The sequence below is a fragment of the Coptis chinensis genome, chromosome 6 (genome assembly GCF_015680905.1).
Source record: "Coptis chinensis isolate HL-2020 chromosome 6, ASM1568090v1, whole genome shotgun sequence".
NCBI classification, from domain to species: Eukaryota; Viridiplantae; Streptophyta; class Magnoliopsida; order Ranunculales; family Ranunculaceae; genus Coptis; species Coptis chinensis.
Window position 1 is genome coordinate 68,543 of NC_141461.1, and position 24,481 is coordinate 93,023.

At 36.4% G+C, this 24,481-nt stretch overlaps 3 protein-coding genes and 1 long non-coding RNA gene across 6 annotated transcripts; 1 reads left to right on the forward strand and 3 right to left on the reverse strand.

The window, feature by feature from the left end:
- Positions 1 to 1,785: 1,785 nt before the first annotated feature.
- Positions 1,786 to 7,326, reverse strand: ABCF5 (general control non-repressible 5). 2 transcript variants are annotated; one of them, XM_086565206.1, is made up of 10 exons: positions 6,092 to 7,326; positions 5,364 to 5,705; positions 4,173 to 4,313; positions 3,871 to 4,050; positions 3,382 to 3,537; positions 2,987 to 3,088; positions 2,740 to 2,868; positions 2,380 to 2,484; positions 1,974 to 2,105; positions 1,786 to 1,853 (listed from the first exon to the last, which is right to left on the reverse strand). In XM_086565206.1, the coding sequence occupies exons 1-9, from the start codon at positions 6,959 to 6,961 to the stop codon at positions 2,010 to 2,012; spliced, it is 2,121 nt and encodes a 706-aa protein (XP_086421332.1). In that variant the 5' UTR covers positions 6,962 to 7,326; the 3' UTR covers positions 1,786 to 1,853; positions 1,974 to 2,009. The 2 variants fall into 2 exon arrangements, with proteins under 2 accessions (XP_086421332.1, XP_086421331.1); XM_086565205.1 differs by lacking the exon at positions 1,786 to 1,853 and having other exon boundaries at positions 1,908 to 2,105.
- Positions 7,327 to 8,936: 1,610 nt separating this feature from the next.
- On the forward strand, positions 8,937 to 19,340 carry LOC147490412 (uncharacterized). The gene is given in 13 exon segments (XM_086565755.1): positions 8,937 to 9,294; positions 9,371 to 10,466; positions 13,078 to 13,517; positions 13,744 to 13,839; positions 14,750 to 14,914; positions 15,012 to 15,191; positions 16,135 to 16,248; positions 16,447 to 16,629; positions 16,858 to 16,890; positions 16,892 to 16,903; positions 17,585 to 17,699; positions 18,272 to 18,483; positions 18,581 to 19,340. Coding segments are annotated over 12 exon segments (2,709 nt in total). The 5' UTR covers positions 8,937 to 9,024; the 3' UTR covers positions 18,277 to 18,483; positions 18,581 to 19,340.
- On the reverse strand, positions 18,497 to 19,540 carry LOC147490413 (uncharacterized). Its single transcript, XR_015198484.1, has 2 exons — positions 19,365 to 19,540; positions 18,497 to 19,323 (listed from the first exon to the last, which is right to left on the reverse strand). It is a non-coding gene; the product is annotated as an uncharacterized LOC147490413 (long non-coding RNA).
- An 866-nt stretch (positions 19,541 to 20,406) lies between these two features.
- Positions 20,407 to 24,056, reverse strand: LOC147490414 (uncharacterized). 2 transcript variants are annotated; one of them, XM_086566039.1, is made up of 8 exons: positions 23,806 to 23,951; positions 23,508 to 23,698; positions 23,039 to 23,130; positions 22,910 to 22,965; positions 21,913 to 22,076; positions 21,677 to 21,734; positions 21,501 to 21,586; positions 20,407 to 20,708 (listed from the first exon to the last, which is right to left on the reverse strand). In XM_086566039.1, exons 3-8 carry the CDS (start codon positions 23,080 to 23,082, stop codon positions 20,688 to 20,690), a joined length of 429 nt encoding a protein of 142 aa, XP_086422165.1. In that variant the 5' UTR covers positions 23,083 to 23,130; positions 23,508 to 23,698; positions 23,806 to 23,951; the 3' UTR covers positions 20,407 to 20,687. The 2 variants fall into 2 exon arrangements, with proteins under 2 accessions (XP_086422165.1, XP_086422164.1); XM_086566038.1 differs by lacking the exons at positions 20,407 to 20,708; positions 21,501 to 21,586; positions 21,677 to 21,734 and having other exon boundaries at positions 22,006 to 22,076; positions 23,806 to 24,056.
- Between the last annotated feature and the right edge of the window lie 425 nt (positions 24,057 to 24,481).

The following is a 24,481-nucleotide window of genomic DNA, read 5'->3' on the forward strand; positions in this document are numbered from 1 at the left end:
CCAATGTCATACGGAAAGGAATGGCGAATGAAGGGTGTAGCCAACATGTGACATTTTTGAAATCCATGAGATGGTAGAGCAATATAATTACCTAAATGCATTCATTTAAGAGATCTTACTCCCATTCTCCTGTCATGCATGGTTCAAGGATAATTAATTAATTATAATTTATGATTCCATTTTTTTTATTTTTTTTGGAATATTTAGAGGGTTAAGGCAAGACCCACACTGGTTACATCGAAGGACTCTAGCCTGAAGACTTACATTGCCCCCGGAGAGACACTAGCCCAAAGGCTTACATTGCCCAAATGCTCATCAACCCCGAAGGGAAACTAGCTCAAAGGCTCTCGCCGAGCACCATTTTGAGTAGACCCAACCGCCTCCACCTTGTCCATAAAGACTTGCTTTCGCTCCTTGGTCCACCTATCATGCAACCTCTCCCATGAGGAGAGGGATACACAACCAATTGAGCTAAAAGCTCCCATGAGGGGAGGGATACAACTGTTATATTCTTTAGTTATAGTGTTCTTAATCAATCTCAGACAAGGTATCTTTGAATGGCCGGTAAAAGGAAGAAAAAGCTGTTGATACTGCCATCTTTTTCCTTGTTTTGTCTCACCAAGATCCTTTCCATCACATTCATGGACAACTAAGAAGGTCAAAGTTTTTATTTTTCCTTTAATTAAAACAAGCACCTATATGTGATTAAATAGTTACACATTAAATATGCCATCTCCTTCTTTCGTCATTTAAATTTAAATTGAGCAATGGATGAATGACACTTGCGGTTAGGATCTCAGATTTTGTTGCAAATTAATGTTTAATTAAGTGTTTGCAAATCCATGTTTCAATATGTGGTTTTATGGCGTACTCTCTTGTGGAATGGCTTATATCTTTTCAATTGTCCTGTCCAGTATCATGCAACATATCAGTGCTCTAGGAAAAAGAAGAAGACTGTAATACAATAGATTCAGCTTCTTACCAGAAACACAAAAGTCAAATAAATTCAGCTAAAAGCCTAAAACCACTTAATTAAACAAGGTTGTGCCAAATGGCTACTTTAGAACTATCCCCTACTAATAGTCTCACAGCTGCATATGCTTAAACGGTCAAATGTCATTAACTTGCTGTCCCTATATTAAAATACTTAATACTAAAGTCCCAATATTAATATACAAAGGAGCCTAGTTAGAGTATAACATACAAAGCGATCATTTACTTGATCATAGACAACATAAACAAGTGACCTATTGGTTTGTAGAGTTTGACAATAATTTTAATAACATCAAGTTTAAACTTAGGGGCCTAGACAAATGAATACTTCGAAGTTTTAATGATCATGCTGTAGGGACGATGGTATTATACTAAGAAAATGTAGTTGACAAAGTTGAAAGTTATAAAATGTATAATAGTAAAGTACTGCGCAATTGAATGGATCCAAATCAAAAAAGGATCAGTCACCTAGGACAAATATGCGCATAATATTAGGAAAACTCTATGTCGGATATTTGAACGATATCTACTGTTAGGTGTATGCTTCAACTGCTTTTTTTTAGTTGCAACATACGCAACACTTGGATGCCTAGAGTTCTGATTTCAGCTCATTCAGTGCTCATAGTGCATTTGAATGTGCTCGAGCAGAACTCCCCTAAATTTCTTCTACAAAATGCTCCACAAGCTCCTAATTTCCTGGTCCCATGTGGGAACCTTGGTTTGAGCCACATTGATTAATGCTCAGCATCGGCTCAAACACACCCAAGCATCGGAGGAAGTAACGCCACTGAATTACTTTGATCAATCTCAACTTTACATATCATTTCAGTATTTCTTTCAATGGCTAGAACATTGCAGAACTGGAAAAATAGTTTGTAGAATCATACATGAGATATCAGTTACTCTACTCGAACTTTAACTTGAAAACATTATTTCATTGGTTCATGTACATATACATTGTTAAGAATGAGCATCTTCACCTTTTATTTACATTTTGTATGAGGAATTTGCAACAATCAGTTCCAACGTTTTGCATTCTTCAACCCTTTCGACTTTTGCTTTGCGTTCTGAAAAGCCATCCTCTTTTGTTTCTTCTGGGCTTCTTTTTCTGCCTGTTGGGGAAAAAGAGGAAACAGAAATCAGAATTCCCTACTATAAAATTTTAAAAACCTCATTGTAATTATGCCCTACCAGATTTTCTCAAAGAACAGGTTGTATATACATGCTTAATAATAGCTAATATATCCCAAGTACACATCGTGCAGGTCTAATAACAAATAATGGACGAGGTAACACGTAGTGGATTCTTTAAGCTAAAACCTACTTGATTAACAATCAAACATTCTTCGAAACACTTCTCAAGGTACATAACTTGACAGTGCATACCTTTGACATTTTAGACTTGGCTTTCACCTTCGGGGCCTTCTCCTCTAGCTCTGCCTCACGTTGGAGGTCCTTCTCTCTAGCATCGAGGTTCTTTTCCAGATAGTACTGCAAAGTTAAAATCAGGTGTTAACAATGGATGAGCTATGAACCTATTTTAAGCATCCACATGTATACCTAAGAATGATACTGGAGGCTCCACAACTGTTATCCACCATTGCATTACAGCCGTCACTTAATGTGTTGTATGAGAATGCACAGTTAAGTAACTTCATATTACATTGCTATTTGTTTGCAATATGTTATACTACTAATGTACTGGTATCGTTAGCTATATGTAAATAGTGTGTAAATGGGACATACATTGTAATCGCCTGCATAATCTTGTAAGTTGTTATCCTTGACCTCCACCACTCTATTAACTATTTGTTTTATGAAGTATCGATCATGGGAAACAGTAAGGACAGTGCCTTCGTACTCTGATATTGCCTCCTGTTAAAACATTAGAGAATATTCTCAGAGCAATTTCAAGATTCAAAAATTCATGAGTTTTGAAGAGAACAATATAAAGTTGTAATACACTGCAGAGGAAGGAAATGGCCAGAAGTACCTCAAGCATTTCTTTTGAAGGAATGTCCAAATGGTTGGTTGGTTCGTCCAAGACTAATAAAGTTGATGGTTTCACCATAAACTTGCAAAATGCGAGTCTTGCCTACCTCATACAAAAACAAACATAAGGTATAAGTTTTTCGAACAGTTTAATTGACAAATATATTAATGCAGAGGAAATAATGAATGTCAGAAATCTTCTGTCACAACAATGAGTGGGACATTGAAGTACGCATTCTAAGAACCCATGAAAAGTATATCTGCTTTTTTGTTGTAGTTCCAACCACAATTAGGAGCAAAAGATTCTAAACACTTTTATGATGTGTAAAGATAAAACGTAAAGAGCACATAAGTAAGTAATATATTTACATAAACTAGAAGTCTCATTCAAGTTACCTTCTCGCCACCACTCAAAAGGGAGACCTTCCTATCAAGCATGTCTGTCTTGAAATTGCACCGACCAAGGAGTCCTTTAATATCATCAAGTCTCCAGTCCTCTGCGACTTCTTCTACTGTCTCAAGTACAGTTTTATCTAAATCAAGGGCCTCCGCCTAAAACATAACCAGATTAATCTCATTAATAATGAGTTTACATGCAGAACCCCAGTGGCAAATTCTTCTTATGGATGAAGACAGCTTTATCAAATAAAGAATAGAAACAGAAACATAGACCAGGTCAACTTATAGGCAACATCATTTTTTTTTGGACATTTCTTCACCAAAAACAATGGGCACCAACCTAAGAATTGAAGCAGGACTTCTTATTATTCAGGGCCAACAGAACCCCAGATACCTAAGCACATGATAATATCGATGACGTACTACACAGCTAAGACAAACAGGGCAACCTCAGCAAATGTAAGAACACCTCAAGTAGTAACAAACCTGGTTCTGTTCAAAATAGTTCGGGAGAACATTGTGCTCCCCAATCAACACTTCACCTCCTCTAGGCTTCTCTAAACCCATAATCAGTTTAAGTAAAGTACTTTTTCCACATCCATTTGGGCCAATGATAGCGATTTTCTCTCCTCTCTGAATTGTAAGACTTGCATTGTTAAACAGCAGCTAGCAACCAAAAGAAAGTGAATTAGTGATAATGACTAATGACTAAAAGAAGGTATGACGCTCAAACAGAATTTGATATTAATTTATCATATCTAGCATGTGTTGCAAGATGCACAACTCACCTTGTCCCCAAAGCCAAATTCTAGATTTTTCATCTGTACTACAAATTTTCCACTTCTTCCACGCTCAGGGAATCTGATCTTTAATTGTTTCCGTTGAAACGGCTTCTCTATTTGCTCCTCTTCTTGAAGCTTTTCCAGCTTCTGTTATCACAAAAAAAAATTAATTAATTAAGTGTTGGTTTCAATCCACAAAAGTATGAAACATCACATCTTCACACTAAAAATTGTATGGCATGTCAAGGATATTTAATAATTCTATCTTTTCACTATGAAATGATTGTGGTGTAACAAAAAAAGAAAGTAACATGCAACTTATCTACTTGAGTATAGAATAATAGAAGTATCCAACTCAATGGAGACGGAAGAAATAAAGGAAAGACCCATTTTATTTGTTTGTAAAATCAGGTTCTCATTTCAATGGTGGGGTTCATAATTTCCACAATGAGAATACCATGTTATAATGGAATAAGTACGTTATAGTGTTATACTGCATCAGCCTCTACACAATGAATCCCTAGTTATAGTATACTACATTGCTTCCTTCCACACATAAGGTTGTCTTGTCAATGCATGAGAAACGGGATCACCTGCTAAATAATAGTACATGAAAGATGTTTTTTTTTTTCATTTTAGAACTTAAATGTAACTTGATGCCATTTCAGTAAAGAGGGTAAAATTTATACTAAAACAGTGACAATAAGATATAGCTGCAAAAGAAAATGGTCAAAATACATAGTATCTAAGTAATCTAACAGATGTTTTCAAATTTCCCTTTAGAACTTATACAAAACTTCTGAGTTACATTGACACAAACACATGTGTCTGTATTCTACACAGATACGAAGTGTCTGACACACGGTGAAATATCAAAAACTGAGATATATCACATACAATATGTGTCCGTATTGAATCTGACACGGACACGTGGATACCTGTCCAACACGAATTGTTCTTAAAATATGGTGTGTCCATGTAACTTAGCAAAACTTAAAGCAGTTCCAAAATAGTTTCAGATATCATTTGATAATACATGCAATATATTGCTACAGGAAAGATATAGAGGCTCTATGACCTTACCAATTGAAGCTAATAAGGATTCCAGTTTTAGTGAGCAATGATACGCTTGTGGTATGACTTGAAGTTTAGATTACTCAAATAAACTAAAGAACCTTACACCACATCTAACCATACCTTCTCTGCAGTAGATGCACGACCAGCGTTTGCTCCAGCGCTCAACCGGCTAATTATGTCTCGTGTCTGATCAATTTGCTTCTGCTGCTTTTCCCATGCAATGTATTGTGATTCAAACCATGCTGCTTTGGAAGCAATATACTGAGAATAATTACCAGCATATGTTCTGGATACACCCATATCTGTCTCTACAATTTTATTACACAGTTGATCAAGGAAAGCCCTGTCATGAGATATGATGACCATTGGAACATCTTGCTTATTCAGATAAGCCTCAAGCCACTCAATTGTGTCAAGATCTAGATGATTAGTAGGTTCATCAAGAAGTAGCAAGTCTGGATCCTGAAAATGACAGTACACAATTGTACTTAATTATAGTAAAGCTATGAGAACTACATTTGGTGCTACTTATTTACAATGTGCATTTACTCATATGCACCAGGGTATAAGATTGTAGATCATTTATGTGAGTGTGTATGCAAACTAGACCAATTCAGCCATACGATATAAGCATAAACTCATCCCTCATTTGATATCCTTATTCCTCCTACAGTACAGTACTACTTGTTTACAATGTGCATGTGCTCAAATGCAGCAGTCTAACTAAGATATTATCATCCATGAGCTGAGTGTATGAAAACTAGACCAATTCAACAATAAGCTTTGAGCATGATAAGCTCATTTAATTTCCAAAATCAAACAACAAAGGGACACACACAAAAGTATACCTGAAGCAGTATTTTCCCTAGCGACATCCTCATCTGCCATCCACTGCTAAACGAGGCCACTAACCGATCAGAATCTTCAGGAGAGAACCCAAGCTCAGGCATCATTTTATTAATCTTAACTTCCACCATATCCAAATTAACAGATTGAGCTCTCCTCTGTAACAAATCCATCTCATCCAAAAGCCTTCCCATCAATCCCAAATCATCAACCGTGCTCTCAAGCGCCTTCTGCACCTTGTCCAACCTCGTGGCAACCTCCATTTCCTCCTTAAAAGCACTCATAAACTCTTCCTTAACTGTCCTACTCAACGAAACCTCAAACTCTTGACTCAGAAAAGATATCCTCATATTGGGCTTCGCCTTAATCACATTCCCCGAATCCGGTTCTTCCTGCCCAGTTATAATCCTCAACTGAGTCGTCTTTCCAGCACCATTAACACCCACTAATCCAACTTTCTCCCCTTTCTTCACTTCCCAAGTAACATCTTTCAATACAGTTAACCCCTTATAACTCTTACTAATGTTTTCTAGCCTAACACCTGATGAAATACTCGATGCCCCGGCAGCATTAGCCTCTTTCCTATTCCTTCTCTGATTACCACTTTGTTCATCCACAGAACTCTCTAATAAAAGCTTCTCTATATCTTCCCTAGTAGTAATTTCAGCCTCTGCTTCAACTGAAACAGCTGAAACCTTAATATCACGCAAAGTTGTAATCTTTACTAAGTTTCTACTTGTTTGGGTTAAAAAAGATGATATTGGTCTGTAATTTGAACGAAATTTCGTTCTTTTAGCATCTATAAATGGTGGGCATGAAATAAAACAACTAGCCCGAAGGTCAAAAGATTGAATTTTGCTTGCTAATTCCATGCTTTTTGAGTAAAAAACTAATAATAATAATGGGCTTTTGATGAAATTTGAGAAAAGAGTGTGTGAGGGAACTTATCTCTTCTTTGTTTTTTGAGAGAGAGGTGAAAAAACACACTCTTCTTTGTCAGCCCATGAAACACTAGGACACTACTCAAAACACTGGAATGTGATGAAGAGGGAATGGAATGTGAGGTTGTATTTTGGTCTTGTAATAAAAACAAACAGAAATGTGAGTTTGTGAGGTTTACATTCAATGATTTCCATTTATTTTCACTGTATTTTTATTCTGTGTGTTTGTTTGTGGAATATGTGAGGTTTGCAGCTGACCACCTCACTTGCATTTTGTTCCATGTATATTGAGCAGTGATAAAAAAATAAAAATAAAAATGATAAATAAATAAATTATTTCTGATTTGGTTAGCCAATCATTAAAATTAATTATATGTGATTGTAAACATGAAACCATTGAGCAACACCTGTAAAATCCACTAGTCATTTTCATACTATGGTAGTAATTTAAAAGATTTAAACATAAGTAATAAGTAAATAGCAAAATAAAACTTGTAACTCTCAATGCAATGTAGCTCAATTTCAACAAACTAAAATAATGAACCAATCAAATTGAGCCAAATAAGTTATTAACTAAATAGAACACGTGATTCGAATTTTGGAATCCCGTAAAACTTTATTTAATCCATCTTTGTGTTTTCTCTCAATTCATACAATTTAACAAAAACTACTTAAAATTAAAGTTTAGGGTGTACTCCAAGATGAAACTTATTAAATTTGATCGAGTGTAAATGTGTCACATATAGCAAAAATTATACAAATAAAATGAAAAGACTATAAATGTTGATAAAGCGCGCACCTCAACAAAAGGCACAAAAAACACGCGCCTTGTACTAGCTTTCACGCCTTGGTCAAAGCGAGATACTAAAGGTGCGCCTTGAAGGGCCTCGCACCTTGGGCGCGCACCTTGACTACACTGGTATGTATATTATTATTACAATATTGTATACTTAGTTACTTACAAACCAAAATTGCTATCTAACAATTGAATAACACGGTTTATCAATCTACCCTTAGTTCGAAGTGCGGACAATGTAAATATCAGTGGTTGTAGTTCGACACACACATATCAAATTAAGACCCATACTACGCATATGAAAACACGGGCACGCTAATTACATCAACACTAGAAAATATCGCTCCCGGTTTCCTTAAAATTCAATGCCGATTTGAATTTCTAGTTCGATACTTCCATCTGTTGGCCGGTGGCTTCAGAGTTTAGACCATATAGACATGGCCTAACTATCCAAATAGTGGAATAGTTTGATATCATAGTGCACCATTAACAATTAACGTCTTTTTCTGAGTCTATATATGACGTACCGGAAGCGATAATAAAAGTTCATTAAAACATTAAAAAGATAAATTGAAACATAAGTTTATTGATAATTTTGAAAAGTTGGTTACAATTTTCGTCCTCTTCTTTGACTTAGAGCCCGCGGTTCCTATAACCGGTACGTAAATTGATCTCTATACTACACTACACACACACGCCTCAGATCTGATTTTGATTTATTTTTGGAAAGTTTATCGAGGCACACACACACATCTCTCGATTTCGAATCAAGGTGTTTTTATTTTAATTTTTTGAGATCAATAATCGGGTTGTAGAGATCTTGAACCCTTTGACTTGTGCAGTTATACTATGCCTAATCTCATATACTACACTACTAGAAGGCTGAAGACTAAGTGATTTTGATTCATTTTTGGAAAATTTATCTTTACTGTCAATCTCCAATTCCTACTTTGAAAATATTTTTCTTTTAATTCTTTTTGTGATTAATAATAGATTAACATGTTAAAGACTAGGATTAAAGTAATCCCAACAGTATATTACTCATAACAATTTTTTCTAACTTTTCCATAAGTTGTGTTGTCTGAAATAGAAAAATGTAAAGTTAGTTAATTCAAGTATATTTGCTTCAATACAAAATAGTATTTATGGGCTGTGTACATACATTTGCTTCATTTTCAGTTCAAAAGAGTTTAATTTAATGGAGCACTTCATTTGTTCACCATCTTCCATGACAACATTCCCTGCCAACTTCTTCATCCCTCACACAAACAAGAAGACTTTTTTCTATGTGAAAGCATCCAAAAAGCAATCAAAGAAGAACCTTTCAAGGATTCTAACAACTGAAGCTGCTGTTCAAGGCATTGAGAGGAGAGCTCTTTCTGCAAACTCGACTCGCCTTTGGCCCAAGTCGGTTTTAGAAGCTTTGACTGGAGCTATAATTAACAATCAATGGGAATCTGCTCTTAAGGTATATATATTAAGCTCATTTTGTTCAAAGATTCTATCTTTATTCATGTTCTTCATATTTGTTTTGCCTCTTTTAGATTTTTGAACTACTACGTAAGCAAGATTGGTATGTACCAAGATGTCAAACATACACAAAACTTTTTGTTATGCTTGGGAAATGTAAGCAGCATGGATATGCAAGTTTGCTTTATGAGAAAATGGTGGCCGAGGGGCTCAAGCCTTCTGTTGATGTTTACACTTCCCTTGTCAGTGTTTATGGTCTAAGTGGTCACTTTCAGGAGGCTTTTGGTATAGTAGATGATATGAAGTCTGTTACTGATTGCAAACCGGATATTTACACATATTCGATCCTCATTAATTGCTGTTCTAAATTTCGTCGCTTTGATCTGATTGAGCGGGTACTCGAAGATATGTCATATCTGGGTATTGAGTGTAGCATTGTGACCTATAATACCTTGATTGATGGATATGGTAAAGCTGAGATGTTTGAACGGATGGAGAAATTACTCGATGATATGACAAAGAACAATAAATGCCTACCTGATGTTTACACAATGAACTCCTTCTTATGGGCTTATGGGAATGTTGGAGAGATCAAGGAGATGGAGAGGTGGTATGAGAAGTTTCAGCTCATGGAAGTCCAGTCAGACATAAAGACGTTTAATATCTTGATCAGATCATATGGGAAAGCACGCATGCATGACAAAATGGAGAAAGTTATTGATTTTATGAAGAAAAGATTTTGCTCTCCAACAACTGTAACTTTCAATATTCTTATTGAGATGTTTGGGAGGGTAGGAAACATTGTGAAAATGGAATATTACTTCCGGATGATGAAGTACAAAGGAGTAAAACCTAATTCTGTTACCTACTGCTCTCTTGTTAATTTTTACAGTAAAGCCGAGGAACTAAACAAGATCAGCTTGATTTTGAGGCAAGTGGAGAACTCTGATGTAGTTTTGGATACCCCCTTTTTCAATTGTGTCATCAGTGCATATGGCCAAGTAGGGGAGTTGCAAAGGATGGAGGAGATGTTTGTCGAGATGAAGCGGAGGAAATGCATGCCTGATAACATCACCTTTGCTACTATGATCCAAGCCTACACTGCTCAGGGTATGACTGAGTCAGCTCAACAGTTGGAGACCAGTTTGCTCAATAGAAAAGAGAACTCAGGTATGTTGTGTAATTTTTTTTCCTACGAGCTTGCAACTAGCTCGTAGAAGTCACTTAAAAATTTCATTGATGTCACATCTGCTTTATCTATATATATATATATGTATGCACTTTGGCTTGTGATTATCCTGCCGTCCATGCTTTACGTGATCATTTGAAATAACTGAGAGAAAAAAAGTCATGTTTCTTAGTGAGAGAAGCTATGTCTTTCTCTCATTAGAAATAATTTAGATATTACCCATTAGGTTCCTTATTTGGTACTTAGTCTAAGGTCAGCAACACCTTATCTCTTGCTTGCCATAAAAAAAACTTTTACTTTATTTCGTAAAATCGAGAGGAAGAACTACTTCTTTGCTCTGAATTTCAAGATCAAATGTTGTCTGTTACTGTTGTTAATCGAACCTTTGTTCCATGGGATTTCTTGGGAGGGAATCCTAATGCTAATCCTCAAGAGAAAGTTGTCGATTTAGTTGAAGCTGAAGTGGCACCTTCAGGAACAAGATCATACGCAAATGTCACCAAGCAAAAATTTGGTCGTAATGTCGATGTCAGATCTCCCTACCCCTGGATGCCATGGTGAATACCCAACTATTTGCTTGCTAGAAGAGGAAGTCGATAAAGGTCTTGATTATTGTAAGTTTTCTCTAGTGGGAAGGCTTGATATGACCAACACAAAGATTGAAAATTTAAGAACAAGCTTGAAAGAGCTGTGGAAATGAAAAGGTGCAATAAAAGCTACACCTTTAGGTTGCGGATTTATCATGTTCAGGTTTGCATTGGAAGATGATTACAGAAAAGTTTGGGAATAAGGTTCATGGTTGGTAGAAAAGCAAGTGCTAAGGTTGAGCAAGTGGTCACGAAACTTCTCTACTGAGAAGCAAGCGCAGTCACACACAACTATTTGGATTAGATTTCCAGGCTTGGGACTGGAATATTGGGAGGTTAAGAACCTCATGGCAATGGGGAAGGCTTTGGGTAGACCCCTATATGTTGATGAGACTACAACAGCAAGAGACCTAGGTTTCTTTGCTAGTGTAATATTCCATTCAGTTGTTACCATAATTTCTTATGCTTCTTTTCCTGTTCAGTTGGAGATTTGTTACCATTCATTTGTTTATGTCCTTGTATTCCATTTTGCATGTGAATATTAGCATTCAACTTTTGATTAATGTGAGTTTATTTTGTAATCGAGTAATTGTAATTTGACCACCAATTGCTTTGCCACATTAGACTTGATGTAATTGAAACTTTAATTATATATAAAAAAAAAAAAACTAAATAAAATTATCAGGCAAGTAGTCAGTCTATTAATGACAGATTTAGGGTGTACAGAGTAAAGAGCAGAAAAAGAACAGGCCAGAAATGACCTGAGTAAACACCATCGTTAATGGTGTTGAAAATCTGGAATAAGTGACATGGGGGTCCTCTATTTTATATGATAGTAGAGGCTGACCAACAAATTTTCTAAATTCCCAACTCGTAGTTGTACACCATAGTTGGCCATAGTATCTGCTGAGAAGTCAATTTCTCTCCATCTTGCTTCCACCTACTTCTCATGATCCAGGGCAAGTCATTGTTTCCATAGCTTTGAACTGCTGTTGTTGAATTGTCTTCGATCCAAAGGTTGAGCCTTCAGTTTGTCGCAGCCCATCGAGCCCCCTCAAGAATTTTCCAATTCTGATTATATCAATATATCATACTACTTATCTATCAAAGAAAATGAAATACAAAACGTCACATTGCTTAGTTCCAATTGTAATTCTTCCCAAATGTCTAGGATCTCCTCCATTGTGTACAGTCCAGTACCTATATGATATGAAGGATCAGGAATTATGGTAGCGAGGATGAAGTTAATCACAGGTTGCCAACCGAGTGTACCTCCTTGACCCGGAAATTATGTGCAACAAAACAGTACAACTACTTTTTGGGAAAGTCCAATAAATTTTTGGGGGAAAAGGAGATAAAACATGCTGTGATTGGACATGGTTTTGGCAAGACTGACTTGGCCTTGACAGTGATTCAGCAAAACTCAGGTGCCAAACAGAACACATAATTTTGAATTCTTACTTGGTTTGTGTTGCCATTTTGCCTTGTCTGAAACGCCTTATATTGAGTAGTAAACGTTTACAGATATGCAGGAGAGACGAGAACAAACTCGGTTGAGTCGTGTAGACATGTCTCTGTCTATACATGTTTTTCACTATGTTGTTGGCATTCGTTTGATTTTTATTATGAATATGATCTTTCTGTGATATGGTTCATCATTGCTGCTATGGATTGTATTTGTCTGGGTACTTGTAAAAAAAGAGTACCTATAATCTGGATTGTGTAATTCATTCCATTTTTGTAAGGATGCTTAGTAACATGATGCAGGAACCATAAATTGTCTTTTTTGGATGTTGGTGCCGTGACTCCTTCAAGGGGGTTTACAATTCCACCAGAGCTCCCTGTTGAAGGGAGAGAATTTCCCAAGAAGGAGCACAACTGATTTCTTATTTATTTATTATTATCATTTGGGATTGTTCTGTAATAATTCTATGAGATTTTGTACACTCAAATAACATTCTTTTATTCATTCTAATCCAGGTCTGCGTTCTATGTGGTTATGAAGGTGGAGCAATGACGCAAGCTCTGAAGAGTCGGAATATTGTCGAAGGCCTTTTGAAGTCTTGGAGTTTTCCATCAGAATCCAAGTCCTTGAAATTTAGTCCCCTCTCTGAAAATTCAAAGAATGACTTGAGATTATTAGACACATCTGGTTCTGGACATGAAGTTGATTCGATTGCTGTCACGAGATCTGGAACTGAGCTGTCGCCGACAGCTGTGTTGGTTAGAGTTTCACATGACAAAGAAGATGTTATACAGAATTCAAATGATTTAGATGCTAAACTCCAAGTACAGAACAGTGTAACTGCTGGCATAGTTGATCCCACCATTAAGCAGTGGGTACATATGGTTTGTGGTCTATGGACGCCAGGGACACGATGCCCTAATGTTGATACTATGAGCGCCTTTGATGTATCAGGTGTTTCACACCCTCCCAAAAATTTGGCAAGTGATTTATCTATTTGAAATTGATTCTCACATCTCTCCTAGCATGCATTTGATTGCTAAATGACGATAGAATCAAATGTTTATTATCGAGTTAAACTTATTGATGTGGTATTGAAGCATTGTCCATTCACTCCATTGTACTTCCCTATTATCCGGTTTTTATTACTGAAACAGGCACGACCTATTATGATCAAACTTTGTCTTTCCCTTTTGTTTTTCTTAGGTTTGCTCATTGTGTAATCGACCTGGAGGTTCTTGTATAGAGTGCAGGGTGGTGAACTGTTCTGTCCATTTTCATCCTTGGTGCGCGCGTCAGAAGGTCTCTACTAAAACTAAGCCTTTATTGGTATTAAACAATTAGGGAGGATACACAGACAAAAATGGTTTACTTAAAATCATGTTAGTCATTTTTTTTATGAGTACAGGAATGATTTAGTAGTGTATCTAAGTCATGATTTAGAACCATCTAGCTCTAAATTTAAATTGACGTCTTTCGTTTATTGCACTATCATCATCACCACAGAAGGGAACACAGTTGGCGGGGAGCGCCTCTTTAGTTGTATTCATAACTGTAGTTGCCTTGTGTGTGCAGACTCTTAAAATCATGTCAGTCATTTTTTTTATGAGTACAGGAATGATTTAGTAGTGTATCTAAGTCGTGATTTAGAACCATCTAGCTCTAAATTTAAATTGACGTCTTTCGTTTATTGCACTATCATCATCACCACAGAAGGGAACACAGTTGGCGGGGAGCGCCTCTTTAGTTGTATTCATAACTGTAGTTGCCTTGTGTGTGCAGACTCTTTTGTGTTTTTCCCAATATCTTATACGAACACGTGGGAAATGTCAGTGAGATGACTGTAACTGGGTTCTTTTTTATTTTTATACTCCATTCCAATCCAAGAAAGAACACCTTTTGTAGTTAGAAGAAAACTCAGCAGCTCTGCTCCCTGGTACCAGCTAAACTTGTGGAAATTTTTGCTAGGGTCTGAAATGTGTTCATGTGAAAATAATTTGTACCGTCTTGAGTCTCTGGAAGGAAATTTTGGAGTTGTTTGTAAAACATGCAGATCTTATATATGTTGACCATTGATTTGTAGTAGGGTCTTTTAGGCTTTTAGCTATACCTTTTTTGTAATTAGTTGAGCAAATCTATAGCTTCTCTAAAGCTGGTAGCTCTTTCTGAGATACTGAACACATTGATTTTCTTTTTTTCCTTTTTTGTTCAGGGTTTGTTGCAAAGCGAGGTTGAAGGTGTTGACAATGACAAGGTCGGGTTTTATGGTAGATGCGTGCTTCATGCAACACATCATACTTCTGACTCCGTTGATCATCCCATGGACATTAACTTCGATACTCCAGGAAGAGAGGAATTTACTTGTGCACGGACGGAGGTATTTTTCCCTTGTATCTCAGCAGTATCTTGCATTCATTTCAGTACTGGAGATCTGGAGTATCCATTTGTTTCATCTCGTGCAATTTTCAAGACAGGGTTACAAGGGTCGGAAGAAGGACGGATTCAGCCATAATCTTCAAGAGCGGTCTAATGGGAATGGTGAATGCCTTGTTCCTCAAGAACAGATTGATGCATGGCTTCATATCAATGGTCACAAGTCATGCACAGTAAGCGTTGTGAAGACACAAACTTCAGAGGTTGAGTATGATTACCGGGTACAGTGAAGTTTTTTTTACTTGGAATGATTTTGTTGCACTAAATCTACCCAATGGGTTTGAAATGCGAGCAATTGCTGAACTCTATATTTGATAGTTCTTATGCGTAATATAGTAAAACCTAAACAAGTCTTTGCAAATCGAAAATTTATTTAGTTTGTGGTCATTGGAATCTGTTCATGGGATATATTTCTTGAATTTGATATGAGTTGAATATTCAGTCAGTATTATATTCTGCTTTGTTCATCTTTTATCTAGTGTACAAAAATTCATATTAAACTATTAACTCAGAATGTTCAATCACGAATTATGTGCTATTCAAGATACTTGAATCCGTCTTACATAGTTAAAATATACAAGGTTTTGCTCGACCTATACTAAAAGAAAAGATTAAGTAATAAAAAATTGGTATGAGCCAATTTGGTTAGCATCATGTTAGTACAAAATAACTCATTTCCGTCGTGTTTTGTCTCACGAGATATATATATTATGAACTTCTTGTGTCAGTTCTTAGCCTGTGAGGGTAGAACTTGAATGGGGGAAGAAAATCATGATGCTTTTATAGAAAGTGGGCCATTTTTCTATGGAACCCAAACTTTAGGATTTGGTTTTAGAGTGTTGTTTCGAAATCTACAACAAAATTGCAAGTGGATGATGAAAATAAAAGATTTATTTTGTCAGAACTATTAAAGATGGGCATCCAACTTAAAATCAATTGGTGATAAGTGGGGGGCCCAAGGATTTTATATATTTGATTGATTGCAGGCTTTAGACCTCCGATTTGGGATTATAATCTTAACAAGAACATTTGTCGATTCTTAGATCTTATTTACGATTTCAATCTGGAGTTGACTGTTATTTTAGTAGATTTGGTCATTCTGAGCATCAATCATTAACTTATATTTGATAAGTTCAATTTTGTCATTCTTTCTTTTGCTTCCAGAAGGAATACGCTCGTTATAAACAAGCAAAGGGGTGGAAGAATTTGGTGGTCTACAAATCTGGCGTACATGCCCTTGGTCTTTACACATCCCAATTCATTTCGCGTGGTGCAATGGTAAATATTCTTGAGTTATGCAAGCAGAATAACTGGGACTTTCAGGGATCAATTTTTTCATGTAAACCATCTTTAGAGTTTTGAGCCTGTTGAGCATGAGTGGAATAGCGGGACACTGGGTTACATGACTTTAGTTAGTAGCTTAAATAATGTGTAGATCTCTATGGTTCAAGATCTTTATGCACTTGTTTCTTGTAGGTTGTTGAGTATATCGGTGAAATTGTTGGACTACGAGTCGCTGATAAACGAGAAATTGAGTATCAATCTGGAAGAAAGCTTCAGTACAAGGGCGCTTGCTACTTCTTTAGGATCGATAAAGAGCATATTATTGATGCCACACACAAAGGTGGGATTGCTCGGTTCGTCAATCATTCGTGTCTGGTAATTGTTCTTTCCCCTGTTACTAAAATTGTCATTTCTGTTTGCTATGACAGTTACTGATGTCTATCGGTGGACTCATTTTGTTTTGCACCCATAACACTCACCACATGAACGATTTTCATTTGTATACTTAGAGCTCCTGAAACAAATGGTTAACTATACATTGTTTACTCATTGCATCAATTATATTCTGATTATTTTATTTATCTGTGTATTTGACATGGTCAGCCAAACTCCGTTGCCAAAGTAATTTCAGTCTTGGAATGAAAAGAAGGTAATGAAAATTCTTATGTTGAACCTTTATATGTCTATCTATTAAAAGTGCTATTATATTTGTTATACGTGATGTTTCCAACCCAACTTTGGGAAGGACCTGGTAGTTCCTTTTAAAAAAAAAGAGAATTCAATGAGAGATAGAAAATTTGGTAGAGTTGATTTAAATTAACAAAAGAAAAATGAACTTAAAAGAGTCGTTAATTGATTGTTATGAATTAAAGAATGGACACGGTATTGCTAATGGGGACGCACTCACCGTAGTGCCACGGTCTAGCTACTCAGTTACTGACCTACTTGGATTGCAAAACAAACTGAATTGGAATATATCTAAAGAAGCACTCTTTAGAGTTGATGTTGGGCTTGTGGAGACCCATGGGAAGTTTTGGAATTGGAAGAAGTAAGTCCATGCATCAATTAATTGTTGATGTTCAATATGCGAGTATGATATTTGATCACGGGTATATTATATGCATGGGTTCTGGCTCATGCTGCTTCAATACGTATCAAATCTTGTATTTTACTTTTGGTTTTGAAATAGAGTCAAATCTAGTTAGAATAATCTGTTGTAGAAATGTGGAGATTCAAAGGCTTTCTCTTCTATTTTTCATATTGCTTCTTGCTGTTACAGCGACATGTTGGACAGTGAAACAGTGAGTTAACTTTAGGCTTAATTGTGCAGGTTGTCTTCTTTGCAGAGAGGGACATATTCCCCGGAGAGGAGATAACTTATGACTACCATTTTAATCATGAAGATGAGGGTGATAAAATCCCATGTTTATGCAATTCAAGAAAAGGTAGGCGTTATTTGAATTTAAAAAAAAAATGTAGTTTTACCTTTTTGGTACTAGTTTTCTACTGGAAAATCATTCTTGTGATCTTTGCAATTCATCCGCATCATCAGTTTTTAGGTCATTGTAGGCGTATCTTTGTCTTGAATGAAATTGTATCAGTTGCTCTTTGTGGTCACATGAATTTAGTAGTCAGGCTATATTGTTTTGAGGTCTTTGAGCTTGTCTGGAATATTTTTGCTACCACCAGTATTTGACATGAAAAAGATACGACATTTTCATGTTGCGTGATACGACCCAACAAACTCTGCTCGATGCAAGAGCATTGGGTATCACCAAGCCTACTTCTGTCAGGTTTTTATTTCCATGGCCAAGTCATAATCAATTGGTTTTCACTTAATAAGCTCATCTAGGCGCCATTTTTACACGCGTCAGTCTTTAGATTTAAATATGGTGCAAGTTTAAATCAGCCTAATCAAATACAGAAAATTACAACATCGTTAAGTTTTAGCAGGAAAAATGATTGAGTTGCGCTTTAAGTGAGAAAAACTCAGTTACATGTCTCACTGGAAATGTAGCATAAGGACTGTGGAATGTCGGAATGAGCATAAAGTTCAAACATCAAAGCGAGCTCGAGTGCGTCACACTCATGCTTAGCTGTACAAGTACGATGTAAGGTGTTACGATTTCTGAAGTGGGTTGCAGTTTCTTCTGTAAAAGCTAGCTCACTCCCTCGACGTTTTCCATTCTCTATTCATTTCCTCAAACTACAATAATTCAATGGTTTCAGGTAAACACAGTACTTTCTAGTATAAATTTTCAAACATTAAATCCGATATTAGCCTAATTACTGATCTTGGGTTCTCTTATAATTTCATAACTTGCAGTAATCATTTGTCCTTGATTTGGAGTACTTCAATGTAACTGAATTTTGATACAATATAGAAACTATGGCTCCAATGGATACCTTGCCCGATCAATTAGTCTGGGAGATATTAAGTCGTATTAAGAAAACAAGCGATAGAAATTCCGCATCATTAAGTGGAGAAAGAACAAAGGGAATGTCTACGAGTTGGTTGTGGGCTACACCCTGCAAATGAAGCAGTAACCGTTTTAGTAACTTGAAGAAAGTGGACATAGTTTACTCAGGCTGGATGTCAATACTAGGGAAACAGTTGGATGATCATGGGATTCATATACTTGTCCTTGACCGTGTTTACTCCTTCAATGACCTTGGGATGGAAGCTCTTTGTTCTGCAGTCTTTCTCGAGACCCTGGAGCTTGTTAGATGTCAAGAGATCACTGATGAGGGACTGCAGCTTGTTACACACTTTCCGCGTTTGTGTGTTTTAAGGCTCTCCAAGTGTTTAGGTCTTACCGATGACGGATTGAGACCACTTGTGGAGTCAGATAAATTGGAAATGTTGACAGTGGAAGATTGTCCTCAAGTTTCGGAGCGAGGAATACAAGGGGCTGCAAAATTTGTGTCCTACAAGCAAGATATGTCATGGTTATACTGAGCGTTTGGTTAACTTGCAAGGGTGTTGTTAAATAATAGATCAGATGATTTCTGTGGCTTGGTATCATTGTACATGAATGTTGTAAACTTGTAATTTGGTTCCTTGAGAACCTACCTTCTTTGCCTGCTTTCTTTCTTCTATCTTTAAGAACCTACCTTCTTTGCCTGCTTTCTTTCTTCTATCTTTAAGAAGATATTGTGTTTGTATTACATGTTTCATTTTCACTCGTCATTCTATGTAAAAAGAAATTTGGTGTACATTGAAGCCCTTTTTGGGCCATTAACTATAGCATCTAAAATTAATAAGAAATGGTGAAAAAAAAATTGTGTGTTACGTCAGATGCTTCAATAAGTATTAACAACCGCTCTGACCATTGAGCATGTCTTTCAAGTTGGTAAACAAATGTATACATTTCTCTTGCGGGACCAAGTGTCCAGCCTTGTTTTGTGAGTTACAACTTGGCAGAGTACCTAGGGTGTCCAAATTCAAGAGTTCCGGAGAGCTAGTTCGGGACTAGAGGTTCAGTTATTAGTGTACCAACTTCGTAGTTGTAGTACTTGGTTTCTACTGATTTTCCTTCTTAATCTGTACTATTCACTCAGTGGGTCTGGTTCACTGAAGGCTAACGTTTTCTTCCAAATACTGCCATTCATTGACGTTGAACTCCAGAGTCAAAATCATAGTGTAGGTTTTAAAGATATTCTAGGGGTTTACAGTTCAAGCGGAGAGTCTAATTATGAGGGTCTCTAACCTTGCTTTCTATGAAGTCCCGAGAACGAACCATGCAGTTAGAAATAAAATCCATCCAACACCATAACTAGCTAATAGGGTAGTATACTAGAATCTGCAGAATTTTGATGGAAGTTCTACTGGATGAAGAGCGTTGTTTTAGCTTATATTTCTCAATATTGTTGGATTACATAGATGGATATCAATAGCTAGTTGCCAGGAAAAATAAAATGATCAAACTTTCATAGATTTATCCTCTGGAAAGATAACTATCGAAAGTTCAAAGCAGTGGACAAAATTAAATGTAGCTACTGAGGCCATACTGTTAGCCCTCCAAGGCCTTGTATATGTAGCAAAGATGATCCCAGAAATGACGAAATCACATGTTCACAACTATCAATCATATAAAATGCATTTGTAAAATCAAATAACATCTAATTCAACTCTCCTTTTACGCGTGCCTAAAAAATTGAAATTATAGACATTTAATTTCCTCATTAGGCTTAAATTTATGGATGTTCAAGCATATTTTATATATGAAGGATACCATACACTTGGTATGGATCCCAACTATTTTGTACGACTTCTTTGGTAAACTAGACAAAAGAAACGCAAATTGTTAAGTTACAATTTTCTTACAAGTTGAGCACTGCCCGACTCGGTTAACCTCTATATATGCCCCTGAACATATACTTAGTTGTCACCAGGAGCCCTTGTGTTAGTTACAGTTCCATTTAGAGATGCATCAGGCTTGTAACTTATCCATCTGTTTAAACCCATCAAAGAAGAATTTTTGAAAGTAACGGTCAGTTCAAGTATATGCTTAGAATTGAGACCTAATGAGATTAAATACATGCAAACCAAGGTCCGTAATCTGGAATGGAGCAGGACTTGTCGACCTTATGGAACTCGTTTATGCCTCAGTCCATGGAACTGGAAAATGAGGAAAAAGAAAAATGCGAGCCTAAACGTATAAATGATATCAAAATTTTAAATGTAAAATGATTTGCTCAAATCCATTTAAATATGAATGAGTAGTTTATCTCCCGTTTAAAAAAATTTAAGATGAAATGGGTTTTATCTTGGACGTAATATGAAAAAACTTTTTATTGTTGAAAATTTGAATCTTAAATAATTGTCGCGACTTTCGAACTTTTGCCGTCCACCTAATCAAAAGAGCTAGGTCATGTGACCAGGAGAAATTGTGTTGGTTACAGTTCCATTTAAAGATCTTTTTCAAACTTGTGACTTTTCCATCTGTTTAAACCCATCAAAATAAATAGTGGATGAATTTGGAGAGAAAAGACAACGGATCAGTTCAAGATCTTTCTATGCTTAGAATTGAGACCTAATGAGATTAAATACATGCAAACCAAGGTCCCGTTCTATCTTGGGAGATGGAATGGAGCAGGACTTGTCGACCTTATGGAACTCGTTTATGCCTCAGTCCATGGAACTGGATTTAATTAAAATCAGAGAAGATTCTGCGAAAAAGGTAAATAGTTTGGTAAATGAAAGGGAGATCACTTCATTATGTATGGTTTCCCAACAAATCCACAGTAAGTATCAGGTCTTGAAGCCACTGATTTTTATCTCTTGCAGCTTCTTTGATACGAGGGAATCGATCAGCCCAGCGGGTGTATCCTGCATGGAGGTTTTTAAGAGAAGTGGTCTTAAATGAAACTGTTTTACAAAATTGAAATAAGACAACAGGGTATTGATTGGGGTACCCACCTGCAGTGATAATCTGGTGAAGATCCCCTTCAGTTTTGGCATCATCTGACATTTGATCCTGCATTTTTAAAAATAAATTAATCGGGTGAGATCATTGAAAAATAGTTAAGCAGTCCTCATTTATTGACAAATGATGCACAATTGCACATGGAAGATGGAGATAAGTAGATCATTCAGAAGGTAGTCGAGCTACAACAAATTACAAAAATTTGCACACAAGTAGAAGAGCATATTACCTGCCCAGATGTTCTTAAACTTTTTGCAATGAGCCGAGCAAGACTATTCAGAGTACTCGGTTTGAAGTCGGGGTGACTTAAAAGAGCCTCTTCTGATGTTGAGTCAAAGATCAGAGTGCAAATGCTAGAAGCCATCATGATGAAAGATGGGTCCGTGATAAAATCTGGATACATGTCGAGAAATCTTGATCAGGAAAAAGAAATAAAAAAACTTTCTCATCTTAAATCCTACCTACAATCCCTTGGTATCTTTGATTCCACCCTGTTTTAGTTCAGTTCAAGCTCTAAGCATGCTTATGTGAGATAGCTAATCTTCAGTCTTCCAAGTTCTAACTCAATCAAGAAATCGGTCTCGTAATCTACTGTTACAATGTGTGTGGCTGTGTATTTGTGTGTTGTTTGGGGGGGGGGGAGGGTCGGGTCAGGGGGCGGCAACAACTGGAGTTTTAAGAGAACTACAACCTAAATTTTTACCTGACACTGAACCCATGATATACACAAACATGGCTATCAACTACAAAACTAGCATAACTAAATGCAGTATTATGACCTGAACAAGATGAAAAGAAAAATTCAACTTTTTTCCTGTACTTGAAGGCCATCTATAGTATTCTATTCTTATTGCAAATATATTACGTTCAATAAGAAGCGGCTTGGCAAAGTATGTCGGTTACTCTTGAATTTCTGATGAAATATTAGGATTTGACTGTTGCCAGAAATGTGAGAACACTAGTTCTTAATATAATTCTTTCTCACTTCTAACAACTAGTCTTCACTTTCTATCTAAATCTGTATTGTTTATATATTTCAATAACCGAAAATCCTGCTAAAACTTGAAAGATTGCGCAACAAATGTGCACGACTGATTAGCAGAATGCAGTGCATTATCAAGGTTTTGAGTTTCCAATTGTACTTAATATCATTCTTAAACCATTACCGAAGAAGAACATAAATAGAAAGTAGTAGAAGAAGTAGAAGAGATTGCACATGAGCGGACCTTCCAACAACCCGTACTGAAGCAAGAAGATCAGCTCCTTTTCTTTGTCCATGTTCCTATAAAATAATTATTGTAATTTCAGAAATAAGAACTTGCATATTTTGAATCAAACTTCGTTAAGATATTTACCTTAGCATCTTGCAAGAACTCCAAAACCAGACCAATAGTCTCATTTAACCCCTTTATCACCTTCATTATAGTGCTTTCATCGATATAGTTCCCTGTATGCTTTTCCACGAATAATTAATATACAGAACCGGAAAACATAACATGCATATGCTTGAGATTGGTTCTTTTACGCATGGCCTATTACAACAGCAGGTTGAACTAATACAATTAAATACAAAAAGAAAGACTGAATAGTGGATTCTCCTTTAGGGACAGGGTCACCACCTGGAAAACTTAATCTAATGTTTAGAATCTGAAGTTGGACGACAGATTCCAGTTTTAAACGAAGTTACCTAGTAGGGTAGCAGTGTCTTTATTTTTATTTTATTTTTCCGTTAATCTAGGTTAGCAATGTCAACTTAAGAGAGAAATTTTAAAAAATGTATTACTGTAAATGAAAGTGCTAGATAACATTGAACAAAACCCGCACCTTCGTCTCCAGCGACATTTGAGATCAGTTTGATTATCTTTTCTATTAATGAAAATGCTATAGCAAGATTTTGTTGCTTCAAGCGAATGTCTGCAGATGATTCACTAGAAGCTTCATACTTCAAATAAGCAATCTCATTAAGAAGAACTGCCACTTCAACCCTCGAAGACTCCAAGACAAGAAGTAAACACCTATAATGATAGCAAAGAACCAAATTACGCAAAGCGGACAATAAGGGTCTGATAACTCAACGTCTCAACAAACATCATTAAAAACCATTCACTGCAACATTGTTTACCTGTCAGCTGGAAGAGGGTCTTCTCCGCCAGGTAATTTTCTCTGATCAATCAGCCACTTCTCGCCAAGTATGGATATTGAGGACTCCACTAAAACAAGGGCTTGAAACTTTTCAGTAGATGCTGCATATTGAATATGACACACATAAATGTCAACACTTTCAATGTAGTAAGAGATTGTTTTTTCTAGGTAATAAAAAGGAGCAGCATAAAAGCGGAATACCAATTCACGGTGCATATCCTTGATGATGGAACCAAAACATGTAATCTTATGGTTTTAACTAATGCAATGAAATTCAACATTGCAAGTTCATCTATACATTCCCATAGAATTAACAGCTGCAGAGCACACTAACTAATAAGTTGAAGTGGAGGGGTTTGTTTCCTAAGTGATTGCCAAAAACAAATAAACACAACAAAACAAAAAAAAATGGAGCCTTAAATATAGGTTTTTCAGAAACAAGAGGGAAACTAACATGAACACATCAACTAGACATTGCAACACGGTTGAGCCTGCTTCTCCTGCTGATAAAATATAAGTTTAGAGTGCCTTTTGAGTTTGAGTTATTATTTCCTGAGATTCAAAAACACTTAATAAGAGTTTCCCATGATTTCTATACCGTGTCCATATTTGTAAAGACAAGTTACCATCAGGCAAAGTAGGCATGTTGTTCGCAA

Bases quoted from the DNA above. Each gene is read 5' to 3' on its own strand.
- ABCF5 (XM_086565206.1), bottom strand. From the start codon at position 6,961: ATGGAATTAGCAAGCAAAATTCAATCTTTTGACCTTCGGGCTAGTTGT. The intron at 2,869-2,986 runs GTACTTCTGGCC...ATGTTTTAACAG, and splicing joins CTTCAAAAGAAATGCTTGAG to GAGGCAATATCAGAGTACGA. The intron at 2,485-2,739 runs GTATGTCCCATT...TTAACTTTGCAG, and splicing joins ATTATGCAGGCGATTACAAT to TACTATCTGGAAAAGAACCT.
- LOC147490414 (XM_086566038.1), bottom strand. From the start codon at position 24,041: ATGCACCGTGAATTGGTATTCCGCTTTTATGCTGCTCCTTTTTATTAC. The intron at 23,131-23,507 runs GTGCGGGTTTTG...AAAAGCATACAG, and splicing joins AAATGTCGCTGGAGACGAAG to GGAACTATATCGATGAAAGC. The intron at 22,077-22,909 runs GTCCGCTCATGT...ACATGTATCCAG, and splicing joins TCAGTACGGGTTGTTGGAAG to ATTTTATCACGGACCCATCT.